A 16,427-nucleotide genomic window follows, 5' to 3' on the forward strand; every position below is an offset into this window, starting at 1 on the left:
GTGCAGAGCCTGTGGGCACCTGCAGCTGGACCGCTGGATGCAGTGGCCGGTGTGAGAGCAGGACTGGGCCTGGGAGCACTGGGCAGGAGAGCCTGGGACCAGAGTGGTCAAGCAGACCAACTAGAGGAGCAGGATCCGGGTGATACCTGACCCCAGGGCCACGGGCCCTAAGAGGCTCAGGCAGAGAACAGGATCCCTATCTCTCCCAAGAGATCACGGTTCTGAGGAGGGGACAGAGGAAGCAGGAGAGAAGAATGCAGTGAGCCCTCCAGCAGGCAGGGAGCAGGGAAAACGCCCAGGCCGGGCCGAGGGGTGTTCTGGTGCCCAGTGCCACACGTGAAAGTGACTGCTGTGGGCAGCCTGATAAGGCCGAGAGAAGTATCTCCTGCTCAGCAGTGCAGAGCAGTGCATGGCTGGGCTGGGCTGGGCTGGGCATGGGGAGAGCTGGACGCCAGGAGTGGGGCAGCAGCAGCAATAGCGGCGGTGGTGGCGGCAGCAGGTGAGGCAGAAAGCCCTGGAAAGTGGACTGAGGTAATGCAGAGGGGGTCTGAGGAGCCCCGCAGCCAGCATACTGCTAGAGACATTGCTACCAGCAGAAAACGGCGTTCAGGTGAAGACCAGTGTGGAACCCAAGGAGAGGATGTCGAAGACCAGGACCAGGGTTGAGACTTTTCCTCTAGCCACCCCTGGCCAGAAGATTTTTCCAATCCCTAGTAAGGAGGGAGTAGTAGTTAAACAAAAATCAGTCTGCATTACACATCATATATTTAGTTCTATAAAGATCCAGGTTCATTGTTAAGTAAACTGTACAGTGTTCACCCTAATGTTGCTTTCCTCCCCAGCCCCTTAACCAGATTCCAAGTTCAAGAACCCCATCAGGTGCTGTGACATGGAAATGGGTGAAGCCACTGGCCCTGATGTTAGGATCTTGGAGCCAAGTAACTGAGCCATCAGGCCCCAAGTCACACAGACCCTGGCTAAGCCGGTTCCATCCTCCCTTCGGGGATGGCTAGGAGACCAAGTTTCATACAGTGGCCCTTGAACGGGGATCTTCCCTGCCTGGGGTAGCCAGGTAGGCCCCCTGATGAAATGGAGCCTGCTTGGGGGGAGCTGGTCTACCATTTCAGCAGGTGGTATACTGATTCTATTTGTAAGTGATAAGGGATTTTTGGTACAGGTTGGTCTTAGAAACGGGAGGCCTGGGAGTCACACGGGCATCCACAAGCCTCTCTGGTAACCTGCCCTGATGTCTACAACTCCCAAATCCTTCCTACTGGGCTTTGAGTCTCACTTCTTAGGTTGTCCTCAGAGATGAAAAATAGCTTGTTAGCATTTTTGATGTAAGGCCTTTGGCTTTCTCCTTTTCAAGTTTAACAATTTCTATCGCTTCTAGTGCAGGACGTATCTGCAGATCATCTAATCGTCTCTGCGTCTAGCTCTGAGTCCTCTCCAAGTTCTCCATATGCCTCCTAGTTTTAGCTCAGGGCCAGGCACTGTCCCTCAGTAAAGATATGGCAGAGGCTAAGAACCACCACGGGTCTCTATCCCTGCTCTGCCTGGCATCCCCCGGGGCTCGCTCATGCTTGCATTCATAAAGCTGGTGCTGTATTTCGGACCCAGGCCCCAGGATCAGAATTTCTTGCTGGCGATTAACGTAAGATGCTGGCAGAGACTCTGATGGTCTAGCGTGAGCTGTACCAAGAGAGGAAAGGTGGCTGCTGTGTTAAAGCGCCAGAGTCTCATCCTGAGTCAGACTCCTGTAGGATTTCTGGCAGGCACAGGCCCGACTGGGCACTTTATTGAGCTTCTGAGTATACCGAATCTCATAAGAGAACAGTCTCTACTTCTTAAATACACTGCGTGTGCCCTGAGTGCAACGATTAGTCAGCTTGCATTCTAGACGGTTAACTCATGGTGCCTTCATTGCCGATACTTTCCTGTAGCTTACTATTAAATTATTATGTGACCTGTGATGTTCTGATGCCATTTTTCATTTCAGAACCTGAGCTTAGCATGCAGGCAGGACGACAGGGTGCCAGGGTTGGCTAGGCATTACCTGAGGCTCCACGTCCAGTATTGCGATCAGCCCTTGCTCATGGATCTTCCGGATGGTCTCCAGTTTTGTCCCGTACATTGCATCCTCGTGGCTGCCATACTCCAGGTACTCGTTATTAGAGATGTCTTGCATCATTTGGTCATGAGATACAAAGTAATAATTCTTTCCATTTTCTTCATCTTTCTTTGGAGGTCTGGTGGTGTCTGCAAAGTTACATGTCAGGAGAGGTTTAAAAGGCTGAGCTTATGAGCTGATGCTCCCAATGGACCTACCCAGACTCCATCTCCTCTTAAAAGCTGTGGATTCTGTAGTATGTCTCATGCCCTGTTCCCACCCCCAGTAGCTTTGTAGAACTAAATTCTAGAAGTCATATTTGTTTATGTGACATCGGACCACAGTAGTTGGTTAGTTGTTTGGTTTGGTGAATCTTTCTGTGTTTAGGTGAGATCTATTTCATCCCTTCATGGGTCACCACAGGGGAAAGACACTAAATGACCCAGGGTTAACATAACTCACTCTATGCCTTGATGCAGTTAGGTCTTAAGAGAAGGAAACAAGAAGAATTAAAAAAAAATGGAAAACCACATACGGTTATTTAAATTTAAGTAAATTAAAATTAAATAAAATTAAAAATTCAGTTCCTCAGTCTCACTAGCCACATTTCAGGGGTTCAGTACCCACATGTGGCTAATGGCTACTGTACTGGACAGTGCAGATATCTAATGCTGTCATTATGAGAGAACGTTCTATTGAACAGTGCTGGTATACAGCATCATGCAAAAGGAGAGTGTCAGGATACAGCAGAAGGGATACCATATTGAAAATATAATGACCATAGCCAGATATGGCCATAATAGTTAGGAAAGACCTAAAGCAGGAATTGGCAAACTAGGGCCTGTAGGCCAAATACGGGCCACTGTCTGTTCTTGTAAATAAAGTTTTTTTGGAAAAGAGTCATGCTCATTTGTTTACATATTGTCTGTGGCTGCTTTCACAATGGCAGAGTTGAGCAGTTGTGTCAGAGACCATATGGCCTTCAAATCCTCAAATATTTGCTGTTTAGTCCTTTACAGAAAAGGTTTGCTGACCCCTGACCTAAGCGAGTGTATACTAAAATATCTGCCAATAAGTCCTAGTTCTGTGGGATACTAATAGGACCAGGATTCTGCAAAACACACTTTAGGAAATGTTTTTCTAGACAAGCCAGGAACAGCAGTTTTAGTTTTCTTTCTCCCTTTGCTTCTTTCCTTTTTTGAGCAAGAACAAATTCATGCTATTCTTTGTTGTACATGAGTCCAAACCCAGGGGGAGTTTCCCCTCTCCTGCCCCAACTGGACTGTAGAACTGCCAAGTGCTCATGGACATCAAAATGTGGATGTTTTAAAGAAGAACCCTTTCTCCAGACACATGAAAAGCTGAAGAAACAGCATACTATGTTGATGCTGTCCTATCTTCGGTCATTTCGGTAGGTAAACATATGCTATGTATACACCCAGGGTCAAATATTACAGCAAGTAGACATGATTGGGGTCAGCAATAACACACTTTAAAACCAAGCTGGTTAATTGGCCATTTAATAACATGACTTCAATTGCTTATGTGATCAAGAAGAAACTAAATGTTAGTGAAGCTTGCTGTATTCATGATCTAGTCATAAGGAGAATTAAAAGAACATTTTAAAGTGTTTTACTAGAAAACTCCAGTGGTACCAACTGAAAGAACATTTGATGAATTTCTTTTTTGAGTAAATCAGACAGGGTTCTGGGATGAGAGGAGTGGTCTTATGAAGCCTCACAGCTCTCTGGCATGTAGAGAAAACAGTAAATGGTGCTGACATGGCATTGGAAGGCCCTACAGGATGGAGCCAATCTTCCCATTTTTTCCTATTGCTCTTTTTCCTGACCAGTGATTGAACCCGGGCCCTCGGCAGTTGAAAGCGCCGAGTCCTAACCACTGGACCGCCAGGGAATTCACTCTCCTGTTGCTCTTAAAAATCATTCTCCTTTAGCTCTTCCCACCCCGAACAAAGCTCTAACTGCTAAAAAGCTTTTGGGATTCAAATTTTAAACTTTAGAATAATAATAATAATTAAAAAATAAAATAAAATGATGGTAGCAAGATGGCTATTATCTATCCAGTATCTGCTAAGTGTTCATATGATCTCAAGTCCTCTTTATTTTCCTGGAATCACTTCATTTTGTAGTTGAGGAAACAAAGAGGACAAGAGGTTAAGGATAAGATATAGAAAATAAGGGGAATAAAAATATTACAGATTTAAAATTCTTTACAATAAACAATGGATAGCACATTGGGTTTTAAAAGTGATAAAAGTCAAGAATTTAGGTACAGATTAAGGAAAATATTGTTATATCAAAGAAAACTATACTATCATTAAAACCTGTTTTTCTGAAGAATAATTCATCTGGGTAACATTTATGGCATATTGTTGGAAAAATTAGGTTACAAATAGACTGAACGAGATCAGTCTTGTTAAACGACAACAATGATAACAACACACACACACACACACACACACACACACACACACACACACACACACGACGTGTTTGCACCGAGAGAAGCCTGGAAGGGTATACAATAAAATATTAAGAGTGAGGTTGGGATTTACTGTTAACTCATTTTCTTCTTTGTTCTTTTCTGGACTTTCCAAATTTCCTATAATGAACAGTTATTACTTATGTAATCAGAAAAAATATGTAAATTACAAGATTAGAAAAGTACTAGGAAAAATACACTTAAAGGAGAGTGAAACATTGCTTACGTGGAATAGGGTACGCAAACCGGTCTGGGTGCTTTGTGATGAGGGTGTTTTTTATGTGTCTTCTCCCAACACCATGCGCACCTATGTCATTTTTTAAAAAGGAAGTTAAAAATTGATAATTGTTAATAATATTCATAAACTGTTTTGAAGATGAAAATAAGAAAGCCACTAATGCAGTTAAACTTACCTAACAAGACTAGTGTTTTCCTTTTGAATGCTGTCAGTTTTACTACTTCTTCATATGTAACAAGATCTAATTGATCAAACACTAAAATGCAAAGATTTAGAAAGAATATAAATTTACAGAAGGAGTATTTCATGTATGTAAATTATAATTTTACTGGCAAAACCAAAATTATAGTAAAGCCATGTCTTAAAAAATATGGATCCAACTTACAATATATAGCTTACATGTAATTTAAGTCATATAACCTTTTGGGAGAAAATTTCATTTTTAAGCCCATGAAAATGCACTTTAGAACCAGGGTCATCCAAAGATATGTTGAGCACATGCATAAAAGTCCAGTTGTAAAAGATACTGCATATCTTTTCATGCAGTATCCAACAAATCATATGAATTCATTCAAAACAACATGCTGTTCATATTTTTGCAATTCTAAGAAATCAGCAATACTAAAAAGAAAAAGTCTGCAGACAGTGACCAACATGAATGCAACTAAAGTTAACCAAGAAAGAGGCCAGCTAGATTATTTCTAGGGATGGATGAGAGATGCATGGACAGCTGGTCTTTAACTTGATGGTTCTTTCTTTCAACGGAGTTGCTGAAGGTAGCATGCTAGATTTCCTTCAAAGTCAAGTTTTGCAACTATGATTTCACACGCTTTGGAAATGAGCATCTCACAAGTTTTACTGTAACCCAGCTATCCATTCAATGGAAAGTCTTGGGTATGTAAGTAGGGGAACATGCTTCCCTGGGCCCCAAACTTTGTCAGCTTGTGTGTGGTAAGTAAGTTAGGATGGACAGAATGGGAAGAAGCATGAAGCAGAGTCTGAGCTTGGAAACTTTTGCAAAAGGGGAGTTCTCTAATCATTACAGACTGAGAAGAAACACTTTAAAAAATGTTTTTTGGAAACCTGCCTCTTCACAAAGCTATTACAAAAACTTTCCCAAGAGGATGACCGTTCCTGTTGAAGTTTAAGGTAGTCCAATTCTCACAGCACATTTGAAAATTCTCACAAGAAGGCTAAAATCACGTGTCTATGTTTCCCAGAATATTTTTCTGTGTGGTACTACCCATATGTTGTCAGGCACACACTGAAATTTCTTTTTTAAAAGAATATTGAATAAGCTCTGGATTTTAGAGGGGTTGAAATAAATTCCATGAAATTGATTCCGTGGTGTAATAGAGGAATCTGAGATGCTTCAGTCAATCATTAAGAGAAGCTTCTACTCCCTGAAACAATATGGCCAAATGCTTTGAATATCAGCTCAGTCCTTAACATTTGTGTTCTTCCCAGTAGCAAAGAACCTTAAAATGCAAAATAGGATACTCTGGAATGCAACAGATCAGAAACAAACGAACAAAAGTATCATTCCCAAAATACTAAAAAAAAAGAAATACAATATGTTAAAATAAGGGTTAGTGCATGTTAATGGGTATTTGTGCATTTTTTTTGATAACTTGATTGCATAAACGTTGACTAAAAGACTTAAAAGCATATTCTCTAGCAACAGCTAAAAACCACAAAATGCTTTCTGTGTTTAGAATGGCAGATTCAGAAAATCAAAATGAACATGAGGCTGTCTGCGTGGCGGAGCTAGCTAGTCATGCTGCAGTGGTAATGGAGCGACGAAGAGTTGCAAAAATGAAAGCAGGAGAGCTTACGGCATTGCTTTTTATACCTATTGCCCTCTGAGTGATATTTTCATCAAGAAAAGTATGCTTATGAAAGAGGTCCATCAACAAGCTGATATATCTTATTATATAGAAATAATCAAGCATCTCACAAAAGAGCAAGATGATGACACAAGTTTTCTGAATGGTATACACATCTCTTTCCCTCTACAGAGCCCTGACTCCAATCCTACTGAATTAAGTCATTTTTTTCAAACACATAAGAATGAGTTAGATATCAACAATCAACATGACAAATGAACAGATATGTTACACATCAGTATCTTAACCATATATGAGTAGCATGAAGAGGGTACTCCGGTCTAAATGAAATCATCACGTAGTCATAGGGTGGAGAAACAATAAAAAAGGATATTTTAAAATACGACATACAAAGAATATAAGGAGAACACTTAGAGACTGAACTTTTAAAGGTTTTAAGTTGTTTGTTTGCTGATTTAAAAAAAGGGACTTAATGAAAGGAAACCGTCAAAAACAAAGAGGCACAGTCACTCAACAGGTTACTTACATGCACAGAGGCCATTGGGAGTAAGACAGCATGAAAAATGTACAGGGGTCATTGAAATATGGCTTTTAATATATTAGTAAAATAAAAGTATAATATGCACAAAAGAAACTTTACCATGCAATATTCTAAACATGAGGCAAATAAATCACATTAAGAAACAAACTCATTTTAATAAAAATTCAACAATATCCTTATATAAAAGCCAGTGGGTTTTATATACTAGCATATGCATACAAATTTTGTCTGGGAATAGTTACAAGAAACCTTCTTCAGGGAGTGTAGGTGTGGAAGCCTTTTGCTTTTCATTCTGTATCTTTTCTAATCACATGTGCCTATTACTTTTACTATTAAAAAAATGTCAACAGGGCAGTGAGATTATGGGCCACTTTTTGTCGTCTTTAGAGTTCTCTGTATTAAAGAAAACAAAAATAATAGCTTTTTAAAGTCAACAGTACTAATTTGTGGTATTAAACATAATTTGAACACACCTATGAATGGTACTGTAGAAATCCTCTATGTTTGTATGTGTGTATGTAAATGGGGTTTCTCAGGATATTTAAATACCACTGCTCAGGGCTCTAACATTACAAGAAAATGAATCAATGAAGAGTTTTAAAAAAGGTTTACATTAATAACTTGATCTTAAATTGATTTTGGAAGTCCTAGGGCTGAGGAATCTCAGTGCCTCAAAGAGTATAGTTCTTCTAGAAGCATGACAATACTTTTTGCATCAAATTTATGTGGCTAAAAGTCTTTCATGCGTTGCAGAAAATGTATTTGCTGTAAACGCTACACACACCATAATCAAATCTATTCCCAAGGCTTCAGAAATACTGTCTGGCATATTGTCCATTGTCCTGACTTCCTGGTAAGCTACTCAATGTTCATGACACTTTTGAGTATTTAGATACCTGTTCTCCAGTAGAATCTTTTCCGTAAATAAGCCTTTAACAACACTGATTCCATATCTCAGTTGGAAAAGCTATCTTCAAAGTAGCTTTGAAGTATACTAGTATCTTCAAATACTGTACAAACCTCCACTTAGATAAGCCACTGTACACGGTAACACTGGGCCGAGTAAAGTGGGCCTAATGTTACCACATCCTCTGTTCTTTCAAGGAAAGGCAGAAACCCAGATTTTATGTTTAATATTTGATTCTCAAATGTGATAACTAATTAAGATTATTTTAAACGCCGTGTGTATATGGGAAAAATAAAATTTATTTATGGGTCACATTCAGCTAATAGACTGCCACTATATAATGTGAGAGGTAGGCAACAATTTGAACAGAATTCTGCTTTAACTAGACAGGTAGAATTTCCTGGTGACATAAATGGAAATAATTAATTCTAGTATTTTATCATTTCCATCAGTTCTAGATACTGATAAAGTTCTCATCCTTTATTTTTACTACAAATGTAAACAACTTCAGAATTTAATGATAAGGTTTGGATCTTGTCAACAATAGCTGCTGAATTCTCAAAGATTTGAAGCAGGAAACAAAACGTATGCCCTTATTTTATTTTTTAAAAATTACTTATTTTTCAATGTATAAAAATCAGTTGCGGGCTTCCCTGGTGGCGCAATAGTTGAGAGTCCGCCTGCCGATGCAGGGGACACGGGTTTGTGCCCCGGTCTGGGAAGATCCCACATGCCCCGGGAGCGGCTGGGCCCGTGAGCCATGGCCGCTGAGCCTGCGCATCCAGAGCCTGTCTTCCGCAACGGGAGAGGCAGAAAAAAAAAAAAAAAAAAAAAAATCAGTTGCATTTTTAAAAAATTGAAGTACAGTTGATTTACAATGTTGTGTTAGTTTCAGGCAGGTGTACAGCAAAGTGATTCAGATTCTTTTTCAGATTCTTTTCCCTTATAGGTTATTACAAAATATTGAGTGTAGTTCCCTGTGCTCCACAGTAGGTACTTGTTGGTTATCTATTTTTTATGTAGTAGTGTGTATATGTTAATCCCAATGGCCCTTATTTTAATTTACTGAGGACTACGGGACGATTCCCCCACTGTATTTTACAATCGACTTTTGAATAAGTCAGAAAACACCTTTCAGAAATATAGTTGGATTTGTGGCCTATGAACCCATTTGGCTAGTTCTTGGTATTAAAGAATATGGTATTTCAAAGTTCTCAAAGCATTTGCCTTCCCAATGGAGGTCAACAGTATGTGTTTCTCTCTTTCAGAGCAATTCTTTATGTAGGCAATGCCACATACTAGGATAAACTTTCATCATAGCTAAAAGCAGAACAGCTGATAAAATACTTGACTTTCCTTCCTGACAATTTCATCTCTTGTAAAGGCAAGGTAATCAGTAGGTAAATGGTTCTTCTGGTCTTTATAATTAACAAAATGTAAGAGTTGACTGGTGATGGGGAAGAATGCTGAAGAGATGGTGGCAGAAAGGACATGCTAGGCAGTATATTCTAGAAAGTCCAGGGAAAAAGCCAGGCATCTTCTCCAGACCAGAAAAACTAATAGGAGATCTCATGAGTGATGATTTTGTGCGGGTGGGAATCCTAACAATGACATTCTGACTAGACAGTCACAAATGAGCCTAAACACAAGTTCTGTACAGAAACTTGAGTGGCCCTGCAAGGACCTTATAAAAAGCTCAGATTTTCTATCAAAGGAGGCTCTCAGGCAGTGACAAATACTGACATGTAGAAGGAACTGTGAGCATGAGGAAGGCTCTGAGGCCCGGAAGACCACTGCTTAGGAAGATGCTGTGGATAACAAAGAAGTGGTGGGTCTCCTCTTAGTTTTAAGTTTACGAGAACTTAGATAGATCCATGGTTTTGGATAGGAGGTGTTGTGTTTAAAGACGACAGAGAAAAAGCAATTCTATTCCATTTCTACGAGGTTCCTGCCTTCTCTAGCAAGGGTGATATAGCCTTCAAACATAATGGGCAATGTTTACCAGAGCTAAAGCTTAAGATAAGGGACAGCAAATGAGTACTTGGCTTCATTAAATGATATCCATTTATCAGGCCCAGTGATGAAATAACCTGAGATCCACTGAACTTTAGAATTAGAAAAGATATCCTTTATTGACTAACCCAATTCCCTCGTTTTGAGGCCCACAGGAGCCAAGTGATTTGCCAAAGGTGCATGGATACACAGGTGTGCTAACTTCTGGTCCTAGCTTGGGCTGGCTATTAAGCTTACAGGTGCGTTTGCAGGACTACCAAGCACCACTTGTGATGAATCAGAGAGAACAGGAACAATGGAAGATCAGTGGTGCCCCAGTGGTCAAAGAATGGAAAAAGTTAACTCTGGAAAACACTGGCCACCAGATAGGATGCTGATTCTCTGGCAAAATTCTCAAGTGAACGATTCAACAGACTCTTTGTCAGAATTTAGAGAGTCCAGTTTTTCAATTAACTGGCTTCTTATTTTTCCTCAGAGCTAAATTAAAGAGTGTTGGCAAATTGAATACTCATGTCTACATGCCTTCCATCAGTAGAATATAAAAAGCTAAGGATGAATTGACAGCCTTATCGGCCATTTCTTTGCTTTTCTACGTTTAAATTAATTTTAATGCCATCTATGTATCATTTAAAATCATTGTAAAAATTACAAGGTTATACATGTATATGTAATGTCAACAGACCTTTTGAGCCTGTTAGAAGCTGATGGAAATAAAGGTGATTATGGAGACCTGGCAATAACCACTGACATTTTATATTAAACAACATTCTGCTGCTACTACAGTGAATTTCTTCAAATAGTACTACTGGAGCATTTACAATTAGTTTTAACTAATTACATTTAACTAATCTACTTTGAATATTTCTTCCCTTTATAAAACAAAAATAGCCATTATCAGACTAGTGCTCTGTAGTGGTATATAACCAGAAATGATACCTTTTATTGGAAATAAAAATGTGGCACACCGTAGCTATCATGATGGGAAAGATTTCTGCATTTAACTGAACCATTTAAAATTAAGCCATGTGGTCACTCACGTTCATTCCACATTATACAATACTTCAAAATGTTTACTTGTACTCTCTGATCAAGAAATGAATCATTCAGAGTTTCAAAATAATTTTTCCTAGTGAATGCTAATAAAATATAACGTTCTACAGAGGGAAATGCATTTCATATCTGTCAGAAATATTATACTGTCAAACTGGGTGTGCGTGATTGCATTCACTTGATTTTCTTTGCCATATGTTTGAAGTTTGGAGTTATTTCTGAAACCTTGGGAACTAATCTAATGCCAATGTTGGGGCTTGCACTTCCTCAGAAAAGTTCCTTATAAAAGGAGTCATATTAAGAAGTTATTGAAAATAAGTAAATCCCACCCTACATCATCATGCCTTTTCGTTAACTTAAGTTACATCCTGTGAGTCTTCTGGGAATTCTACTGCAATGACAGAGCATGCTTTTTTTGGTATTCATTTCAGTTCTTAGCAAATGAGTGAATATTTTGACTTAAGTTGAATGCAAGCTTCCATATAGACAAACATACCATGAAGGGTAGGCCAAGATAATGTTCTTGGTCTTTTAGGGACTAAGAAATACCATGAAGGAAGAAGACTAGTGACAGGAACTGACCAAATTAAGTTAGTATCTATCTAATGTCATTTGCACTCTTTCAGATCAATCACTGAACCATTTGCAGCACAGCTCTCTGTTAAGAGCGCACCTTTGCCCTTAGAAATGTGGCACAGGGCCATGTCCAAGGGCCAGAGAGGAGCCAGGAGTGAGGGTATTTGCTCAAGGCCAGTCTCAGCAAGGAGGCAAGAATCCTGGCAATTCAGCAAACTCTGTCTCTCATTTCTCAGGGGAGGACTTAATGTACTGGGTTCTTTGAGTTCCAGAGAGTACTGTTTCCAAATAGCATTTTCTTCCTATAAAGTATAGCTCTGTAAAATATTTGGCAAATAACCAACATAATAATTGAAGGCAAGGGATTCTTAAAGTTTTTGCAAGCTGATGATCTCATATGGTGAAATTTTTTTGATAGAGAACTCTGAAGACGGAATTGAGATGTTACATCTACTTCAGTCTTTGAGATGTTTAACCGGTCTCAGTAAGTCGTACTTTTCCCTACCTGCATTGTGCTTTGCCAAATATTTATCTTTGTACTGCTTCTTTTTCTTGCCAAACCAAGTACAGCTGGCTTGCTGCTCCTGTTTGGTCTTCTCCATGGCAATGCAAGCGACTCGCCTAGCACACAAAGAAAAGAAAAAAAACTAATGTATAGTTTTATGCTGATAAAAGAGGAAAACCAGTCATTTGAAGAGTTTACATGAACCTGCGTGAACAAACTCCTCACAAACGTTTCAAATCATTCAGATAAAGGCTGCTCCTTGACAATTTCCTAGAAAGGTTTTAAAAATGCAGGCTTATACGAAAATAACATTGTATCACTTGAACATATACTAATTGATAACACAGATGAAAAGTCTAAACATATAGTCATGAAATACAGTGGAATGAGTGTGGGATTTTGAGTTGAGACAGGTCTGATTTGAAATCCTGGCTCTATCACTTATTAGCTTTTATCAATTTAGTGTTAGGTGCTTTTCTAGGAAATTTACATATATTAACTCATTTAATCTTTCTAACAACACGTGAAATCATGTCACTGTTTTACAGATGAGGGGATCAAAGGACTGAGAGGTTAATTAATTTGTCCCAATCACACAGCTAATAAAGTGGGAGGGTGAGGACAGTCTGGCACCAGAGCCCATGCTCTTAGGCGATGCATTCTATTGGCAAGTTCCTTAATCTCTTGGAGCCTCTTGGATGGCTGCTGTAAAGAATTATAACAAAAAATGTAAATAATATCCCTAACACAGTGGCAGGCACAGTAGATGCCTAATAAATGATACTACTACTACTTGAAGATTCTAGGTAGGAAAAAAAAAACTATGATTAAATCCAAAGTTAGAATTACATTCAGAAAAATCATATTTGTTCTGCATAATTACAGTATTCAGCATTAGTAACATATACATAAATGTTGTTAAAAAGTTGCTCTCTTAGGACTTCCCTGGTGGCACAGTGGTTAAGAATCTGCCTGCCAGGCTCCCTGACTTCAGACTATACTACAAAGCAACAGTAATTAAGACAGTATGGTACTGGCACAAAAACAGAAAGATAGATCAGTGGAACAGGATAGAAAGCCCAGAGATAAACCCACGCACATATGGACACCTTATCTTTGATAAAGGAGGCAGGAATGTACAGTGGAGAAAGGACAGCCTCTTCAATAAATGGTGCTGGGAAAACTGGACAGGTACATGTAAAAGTATGAGATTAGATCACTCCCTAACACCATACACAAAAATAAGCTCAAAATGGATTAAAGACCTAAATGTAAGGCCAGAAACTATCAAACTCTTAGAGGAAAACATAGGAAGAACACTCTATGACATAAATCACAGCAAGATCCTTTCTGACCCACCTCCTAGAGTAATGGAAATAAAAACAAAAATAAACAAATGGGACCTAATGAAACTTCAAAGCTTTTGCACAGCAAAGGAAACCATAATCAAGACCAAAAGACAACCCTCAGAATGGGAGAAAACATTTGCAAATGAAGCAACTGACAAAGGATTAATCTCCAAAATTTACAAGCAGCTCATGCAGCTCAATAACAAAAAAACAAACAACCCCATCCAAAAATGGGCAGAAGACCTAAACAGACATTTCTCCAAAGAAGATATACAGAATGCCAACAAACACATGAAAGAATGCTCAACATCATTAATCATTAGAGAAATGCAAATCAAAACTACAATGAGATATCATCTCACACCAGTCAGAATGGCCATCATCAAAAAATCTAGAAACAATAAATGCTGGAGAGGGTGTGGAGAAAAGGGGACACTCTTGCACTGCTGGTGGGAATGTGAATTGGTTCAGCCACTATGGAGAACAGTATGGAGGTTCCTTAAAAAACTACAAATAGAATTACCATATGACCCAGCAATCCCACTACTGGGCATATACCCTGAGCAAACCAAAATTCAAAAAGAGTCATGTACCAAAATGTTCATTGCAGCTCTATTTACAATAGCCCGGAGATGGAAAGAACCTAAGCGCCCATCATCGGACGAATGGATAAAGAAGATGTGGCACATATACACAATGGAATATTACTCAGCCTTAAAAAGAAATGAAATTGAGTTATTTGTAATGAGATGGATAGACCTAGAGTCTGTCATACAGAGTGAAGTAAGTCAGAAAGACAAAGACAAATACCGTATGCTAACACATATATATGGAATTTAAGGGGAAAAAATGTCATGAAGAACCTAGGGATAAGACAGGAATAGAGGCGCAGACCTACTGGAGAATGGACTTGAGGATATGGGGAGGGGGAAGGGTGAGTTTTGACAGGGCGAGAGAGAGTCATGGACATATACACACTAACAAACGTAGTAAGGTAGATAGCTAGGGGGAAGCAGCCGCAAGGCACAGGGATATTAGCTCGGGGCTTTGGGACAGCCTGGAGGGGTGGGGGGGGGGGGAGAGTGGGAGGGAGGGAGATGCAAGAGGGAAGACACATGGGAGCACATGTATATGTATGGCTGATTCACTTTGTTATAAATCAGAAACTAACACACCATTGTAAAGCAATTATACCCCAATAAAGATGTTAAAAAAAAAAAAAAAAAAAAGAATCTGCCTGCCAATGCAGGGGACATGGGTTCGAGCCCTGGTCCAGTAAGATCCCACATGCTGCAGAGCAACTAAGCCCCTGTGCCACAACTACTGAGCCTGCATTCTAGAGCCCGCGAGCCACAACTACTGAGCCCATGTGCCACAACTACTGAAGCCCACACGCCTAGAATCCACGCTCTGCAACAAGAGAAGCCACCGCAGTGAGAAGCCCGCGCACCACAACGAAGGGTAACCCCCACTCGCCGCAACTAGAGAAAGCCCGTGTACAGCAACGAAGACCCAACGCAGCCAAAAATTTAAAATAATAATAATTTAAAAAGTTGCTCTCTTAGGTTTAGGCTAAGCAAGTACTTGCCTTTCAAGATATTACCACAGAAGGTTTTGCTTACTTAATGACTTTGCTTGTGGGCCAATGTGGGGTGCCCGAGTGAGCCACATATAAGGAGAATCCAAAATCACTATCAGAATGCCATACAATGCTATTGAAAATGACGCGTTGTTTTCCAATGAGATTGTACTGATTTGCATTCCCACCAGCAGTATAGAGTTCCTGTTGTTCCACTTCCATGTGAACACTTGTTATTATCAGTCTATAATTTTAGCCATCATGGTGGACGAGTAATGAAATAACACTATGTTTTGAGTTTGCATTTCACTGATTATTAATGAGATTGAGCACCTTTTCATATGCTATTGGCTATTGGATTTCCTCTTTTGTAAAGTGCCTGTTCAAATCTTTTGACCACTTTCCTATCCAGTTGTCTTCTTCTCATTGATTTGTAGGAATTCTTTATATGGTCTGAATATTACACTTTTGTTAGTTACATGTGTTGGAGGTATCTTCTTCCACTCTGTGGCTTGCCTTTTTAATCTTTTCATGGTATTTGATGAATGTAACTTATTAGTTTTAATTTAGTCAAATCTAGCAATGTTTTCTTTTATGGGAAATATTTTTGATATCTTTTTTTAGGATATCCTTCCTTGTCCCTAAAGATATTCTCCAATATTATCTTCTCAAGGGTTTATAGTTTTGTCTTTCATGTTTTGGTTTTTAATACACTGGAACTGATTTTTGTATGTGGTGTGAAGTTAGGGGTCCAATTTCTCTCATTTTTTCCCTAATGGATAACCAATTGCCCCAGCACAACTTATGGAAAAGTCTATTCATTCCTCACTAGTGACTATTTATGTATGAGAGTGTTCAGGGGTTCTCTTCAATTGGTCTATTTGAACATCTCTAAGCCCATACCTTATTGTCTTAATTACTACAGCTTTATAATAAATCTTGGCATCAGTGGGGCAAGGCCTCCCTCCTTATGCTTCTAGAAGAGCATCTTGACTATTCCTGATTCTGTGCGTTTCCTTGAAAACTTTAAAATTAGCTTGTCAATTTCAAAACGGTTGGGATTGAATTGAATCTATGAATCAATCTGGGAGGAATAGACATCTTTACAATATTTACAATACTGAGTCTTCTAGTCCCTGAATACAGTATGTCTTTTCATTTACTTAGGTCTTCTTTAATGTCTCAGTAAGTTTTATAATTTATCCTCTAA

The 16,427-nt window shown here is 39.3% G+C and overlaps 1 protein-coding gene across 4 annotated transcripts in view; it reads right to left on the reverse strand.

Annotated features, from left to right (window-relative positions):
- Window positions 1–16,427, reverse strand: part of CASK (calcium/calmodulin dependent serine protein kinase) — a 395,420-nt gene that overhangs the window by 13,561 nt on the left and 365,432 nt on the right. For all 4 annotated transcript variants that reach the window (XM_032619715.1, XM_032619712.1, XM_032619714.1 and 1 more), the window contains 4 exons: window positions 12,290–12,405; window positions 5,026–5,106; window positions 4,839–4,919; window positions 2,057–2,259 (listed from right to left, as the gene is read on the reverse strand). In XM_032619715.1, coding sequence (XP_032475606.1) covers window positions 2,057–2,259; window positions 4,839–4,919; window positions 5,026–5,106; window positions 12,290–12,405 — 481 coding nt within the window. The remainder of the gene's footprint in view (window positions 1–2,056; window positions 2,260–4,838; window positions 4,920–5,025; window positions 5,107–12,289; window positions 12,406–16,427) is intronic.

Source organism: Phocoena sinus, chromosome X, assembly GCF_008692025.1.
Source record: "Phocoena sinus isolate mPhoSin1 chromosome X, mPhoSin1.pri, whole genome shotgun sequence".
NCBI lineage: Eukaryota > Metazoa > Chordata > Mammalia > Artiodactyla > Phocoenidae > Phocoena > Phocoena sinus.